The sequence below is a fragment of the Carassius gibelio genome, chromosome B7, assembly GCF_023724105.1.
Source record: "Carassius gibelio isolate Cgi1373 ecotype wild population from Czech Republic chromosome B7, carGib1.2-hapl.c, whole genome shotgun sequence".
In the NCBI taxonomy this organism is placed as follows: domain Eukaryota; kingdom Metazoa; phylum Chordata; class Actinopteri; order Cypriniformes; family Cyprinidae; genus Carassius; species Carassius gibelio.
The window spans coordinates 30,294,411-30,300,410 of NC_068402.1; the positions used below are offsets into that span (position 1 = coordinate 30,294,411).

Consider the following 6,000-nt stretch of genomic DNA (forward strand, 5'->3'; position numbering starts at 1 on the left):
TAGGTCTCTATTTAAACTCTAAACCACTTTTCATCCACAGATTCAATAAACTGTGACCTAGTTTAACAGAGCACTTTTGCAGGTGCCTGTGAAAAGAGACAGGTCTCAAACATCACATGCTAGATTCTGCTCATAAGCAGTATGTGAGACTTCAGCATGGGACTGAGTACCTGAATCCACACTGGCTCCAGAGTCGGTCCGGGGGAAGATAGATTTTCCAGCTGCCCAGTCCTCTCGTAAGTAAATACTGTTCCTGCTGCTTTATAGTCGCCATTCCACTGGATCGTCCAGCCTCCATTCAGGAAATATATTTCAGGGTCATTACTGCGCAATGCCAAGTAGTTCCCAGCCTCTGCAACTTCCTCGATATGGATGTCCCGCGCTCCTTCCGGAATTAGACCTATGTCTACATACCCTGGGAGACAAAAATGACCTCAGCTTATTCAAACAAATAAAGTAGAAAGAAAACAAACATGGAATGTTATATTTTTTTTAATAAATGCTGCTTTGAGTAAAATATAAACTGAAACTCATTTTACAAACCGAGCCCTTCACTGTTCTTATAGGTCTTCCTCACTGTTTCACACGTAGATCCATTTCCATGGCACACTCCACACTGATCCTCAACAGCATCCGAGTCAATCTCATAATCACAGCCTAAGTACTGACATGAAGAGACAGATCATAAATTTAACTCCACAATTAGACTAGAGTGATATGAATTATTGTGATATTTATCTCAGCCTGTTGAACTCTCATTTTGACAGCACCCGTTCACTGCAGATGATCCATTGATGGGAAAGTGATATAATGTTAAATTGAACAAAATCTGTTCCAGTGAAGTAACAAAATAATCTACGGATGGCCTGATGGTGAGTAGACTTTTGGCAAATTTTGATTTTGCTTTCTATATATAGAGTGTAGAATTGTTCAAAGGTACTGGCCACCACCAGCTTTGTCATTTTAGCAAAGTTTTAATGACCATATATTTACATTTCTTTATTAAGATACAAACAGAATATAAAGGAAATATGTACACTAAATTTGAAACCACACTTTTTCCATAACAAACAGGCAGAAGTCAGTATTTAGTGTGTCCTCCCTTATAACTATGTACAACTTCAACTCTTTGGGGAGACTGTCCTGATGTTTCTGGAGTAATCTTTGATGATATTATACCAGGCTTCTTTCAGCACTTCCCAGAGTTCTTCTTTAGAGTTAGAGTAGACTGTCTTTTATTTCTTTCTCTTTCCAGGTGATCCTATATTGCCTCTATATTATTTAGGTCTTTTTTATTGTATTTTTATTCAGGTCACTTAATTCAAAACACATTTAATATAATTATGAAAATAAACAATCCTTTAAAAAATTTTTTTTTTTTTTTTTTTTTTTTTACCAATAGTTATTCCTCATTTTCAAACAAACAATATCATCCATCTCTCTCCAACCCTTTCTTCTCACATATTGTTGATGATTGGATCCAAAAAATTACCACTGGGATATGTCAATCCACAATAATTTTTTCCACTTATCTTCATTCCAATCTTTGTGAACTTTAGCATATCGTAGCCTTTTCACCCCATTCTCCTTCCAAAAAGTGGCTGCTACCCTTTCCACAAAGACCACTCCCAATCAAGCTGCCAGTTGCTGAGCCAGGTCCTTGCTGGGCTTCCTCTGGCATCTCAAATATGAAACTAAGAAACTTCTCATCTGATTTTTGAAGTTTTCTAGGCCTTCCAGTTCTTTTTCTGTCCTTGGGCTCTCCTGATTCTTCAGATTTCTTGAATACCACATCTTGGGTATCCAGTTTGTTGCTGATTTCCCTTTGAGAGTGTCCTTGCTGATGTAAAATTAATATTTTATGTTTGTCAATTTCTGTGATCTTTGGCATTTTGAATGGAATAATGTTACAGAGAGTTGGTCTTATACATATTAGCAAACAGCTAACTCATACAACGTGGTTTCCAAAATAAACAGGGGATCACCTTGAACAAACCTGGTGTAAAACACCTTTTAGACATGAGATAGCAGGGGTTAGCAATGACATTAATTAGGGAGGTCACACTAAACAGTTGGTATTGTAGTCTATAGTTTTATTTTTGTTTTTTCATACAAATTTACTGTATTTTCTAGTTGTATTCTAATAAAGAGACTCAGAAATAAATATATGGTCTTCAAAAATTCACAATTTTAGTTCGATTAAATGTAATATTGTAGAAGATCTGCATTTGAACTTAAGGGTTAGTTCACCCAAAAATGAAAATTATGTCATTAAATGACTCAACCTCATGTCATTCCAAACCTATAAGACCTCTGTTCATCTTCGGAACACAGTTTAAGATATTTTAAATTTAGTCCAAGAGCTTTCTGTAATTACTGCATAAGACAGAGATATTAATTACTGGACCAAAAAACAGTACACAGAATCTAGTAGACTACAGTTTGCAACTAGACGGATGTACTGTAACTTCCTCTACAGTCAAAAATCTGGGTGTTATATTAGACAGAAACTTGTCTATTGAAAATCATATTTCCCATGTTACAAAAACTGCATTCTTCCATCTTATAAACATTGCCAAGCTATGAAACGTTACCTGTTTCTGATGCAGAAAAGCTAGTTCATGCATTCATGACCTCTAGACTGGGCTGTTGTAATGCACTTCTAGGTGGTTGTCCTGCTTCGTCAATAAACAAGCTACAAGTAGTCTAAAATGCAGCAGCTAGAGTCCTTACCAGGTCAAGAAAATATTATCTTATTACCCCAATTTTACAGTCTCTGCAATGGCTAACCTATTAAGTTCCGTATCAGTTACAAATTATCATTACTTACCTATAAGGCCCTAAATGGTTTAGCTCCTGCATACCTAATTAGTCTTCTACCACACTACAACCCATCATGCTCCCTAAGGTCACAAAACGCTGGACTTTTGGTAGTTCCTAGGATAGAAAAGTCCACTAAAGGAGGCAGAGCTTTTGCGCATTTGGCTCCCAAACTCTGGAATAGCCTTCCTGATAATGTTCGGGGTTCAGACACACTCTCTCTGTTTAAATCTAGATTAAAAACACATATCTTTCGCCAAGCATTAGAATAATGCATCTCATAATTTGTGACTGCAGTTGCATCTGATCAAATGCCCATTCTTATTCTTTATTTTTGGTTAAACTAATTAATTTTACTTTGTTGGAACAGTAGCTACGCTAATGATGTCTCCATTTGTTTCTCTGTTTTGACACGTGATTTACATCCCGTGGTAACTAGGACTTACACAAGCTCCAGTCTGGATCCAGAACACCCGAGAAGAGATGATGCTGACCCTCAGAGGACCCCAGATGATGCTAACCCTGAATCAACAAACCGAACTAACAGATATTGCTAAAAGTTTGATTGCATCATATAATAATTGCTGTTAATAATGTTCATCGTCTGGTTGACTACGCCTTGTATTAATTTTTCTGAAAAATCATGTCATATGCACGTAAACTGACAGTCACCACTTATAAGCTACTACTAAATATTGTAGAAACTTAATTTTCTGTAAAGTTGCTTTGTAATGATTTGCACCGTAAAAGGCACTATACCAATAAACTTGAATTGAATTGAATTGTTTTCTCTTCTGGGTCTATTGTAAATGCAATCACAACACTGCAGTGACGGTGCTGACGTATAGAAAGCTCTCGGACTAAATCTAAAATATCTTAAACTGTGTTCCGAAAATAAACAGAGGTCTCACGGATTTGGAACGACATGAGGATGGGTCATTAATGGCATAAATTTCATTTTTGGTTGAACTAACCCTTTTAAAGCATAAATCTAGGCTATGCGTTGACAGTTTCAGAGAAAACTGCAACATTTCATTCACTGGCACATTTCACTCAAACATCTGCTGTTCAATTGTTCATTTTTAAGTGCTTGGAAAAGTAACTCTTCTCCATAAAAATTAGGGATGCACCGAAATGAAAATTCTTGGCCGAAACCGAAACACCGAAAGAAATTATGCCAATTATTAGTACCATTGCATTTATTGCTATGACCGTGTACTAACTTTACTAAAATTAAGACATTGAAATTGCAAAAATTAATATTAAAGTTTCAAAGATAATTACAATTACATAATTTATAAAAAAAAAAAAACATAAAAATACATAATTACAAATGATGCAAATATTTATTAAGCACATTGCAACAATGCACAGTATAAAATAAAATTCTAACTAAAAATGTATCCCACTCATGTGTACAATGTACAGGCCTACTGGCCTGCAGAAAGGTTTTAAAATGAACAGTTCTCTCATAAAAACAAAGTGCATTTAGGTGAAGTGCATTTGAAATTTTTCTATGTAGGACTAGAAAATGCATTACTTCTCCAGTTGGCAAGACTGTTGTCACTTCTGGGGATGGGGACTTCAGACAGATAACCATTTAGCTGTTGAGCAGTTGAGCTTGTCATCTGCCTGAGATTTGACAAATATTTGAGAGAGTGTATATAGGGCCAGGGCATAAATAAACATTTTTATCAAATTAAAGCAGAAATCTAGCAGAAAATCTAGCATAAATATGGCTACAATCTGATATTATGTATGTGTGTGTGTGTGTGTGTATATATATATATATATATAGTAGCCTAAAGAACAAAATAGCCAACGTATTATTATTATTTGATGCACTTTCTTGCAGAATTCCACTGAACATATCAGACAACGATGGTGCATGCCCCTCATCTGGTGCAGAGATCAGTCTTTTTTTCTGCCCTCTGATCTGTCTCCTGCACTTGGCGCTTCTCCGTCTCCACGCAGGTTCTCCGTATCCAGCGCGGCCTGGATCATTTCTCGTGCGCGCTGCCTTATTTCCGCATCCAAGTAATGGTCTTTATAACGCGGATCAAGCACATTCGCGATGAAGTGCAGAGGATCCGAAAAGATATGTGAGACGTGTGCTAACAGACTCTATAAGACTGTACTTTTCTTTGTTTTTACTTCGTGGTCCGTCTTAATCACTTAATTAGTGCTGCGAATAAAGGAATACGAAGCACTGATCTATATTATAGATCAGTGATACGAAGAGAGAGAATGTTCACACTGGTGTTAATATCGCGTGGAGCTCGTGGTCTGCGCTTTGCAGGTGCACGTGCAGGTCGCGGTTTCTGTTTGCGTCATCACAACATTTCGGCCGTGTTGTTTCGGTGATAAAAGTCTATCCGCCGAAAACCGAAAAGGCAATTTTCGGCCGAAAATTTTCGGTGGCCGAAATTTCGGTGCATCCCTAATAAAAATTCAGTTTTAATGTCTTCATCAATTTCACAAGGCTATGGGACGGTTCAGTGAAACCAAAAATGTTTGCGGAAAATGTTTAACTACTTTATTGAATAAAAGCCGCATTGAAAACAATAGCTTCCTTTCTGTATTTAACAATAACGTGTGTAACTTCGGTCTGGGGTCATACAAGGACTCATTCAAATATTTATTTGAATTAAGTTTGAGAAGAAGAGAGTGGAAGATTGTTTGCTGTTCTCATGGTTTCACACCCCACTGTTTTTGTGATACTCTTGTGGTATTATTTCACAATAGACTGACACTCAATCTGACAGACCATCAATGAATTACAATGAAAATGACAAGCAGAAATTTACACGGACCATCTGAGACTAAGCAAAGAGGTCAAAGCCATTACCAACCTTACAAATGCCGTTAATACATATGTCACGGCTCTGACTGCCTTCATAGCACTGTGTTCCGTCTATGACAGTGTCCAGCATCCTCTCGGAAAAGTGCTCATTCACAGGTCTACAGTGCAGCTCACACGGATTAACTGGAATGACACAAACATATCTGTGAAATCTATTTATAGAGTGCTGCAACATGAAAACGTGAATGGCACATGTCTGCACATATAATGTCATAATGCGCACCTCTGTTATTAACATGTATCCATTTATAAAACTTTCCCTTATATGGGATTGTGTTAAAGCGGCTGCACTGGATGTGTCTGAAGCTGGGCTCGTC

General features: G+C 37.1%; 1 protein-coding gene across 1 annotated transcript in view; it reads right to left on the bottom strand.

The window, feature by feature from the left end:
* LOC127962163 (A disintegrin and metalloproteinase with thrombospondin motifs 7) overlaps nucleotides 1–6,000 on the bottom strand; it is a 78,926-nt gene that overhangs the window by 43,649 nt on the left and 29,277 nt on the right. The window contains exons 12-15 of the mRNA XM_052561658.1: nucleotides 5,907–6,000; nucleotides 5,673–5,806; nucleotides 544–664; nucleotides 171–415 (exon numbers count right to left, since the gene is read on the bottom strand). The exon at nucleotides 5,907–6,000 is cut by the window's right edge and continues 76 nt beyond it. Coding sequence (XP_052417618.1) covers nucleotides 171–415; nucleotides 544–664; nucleotides 5,673–5,806; nucleotides 5,907–6,000 — 594 coding nt within the window. The remainder of the gene's footprint in view (nucleotides 1–170; nucleotides 416–543; nucleotides 665–5,672; nucleotides 5,807–5,906) is intronic.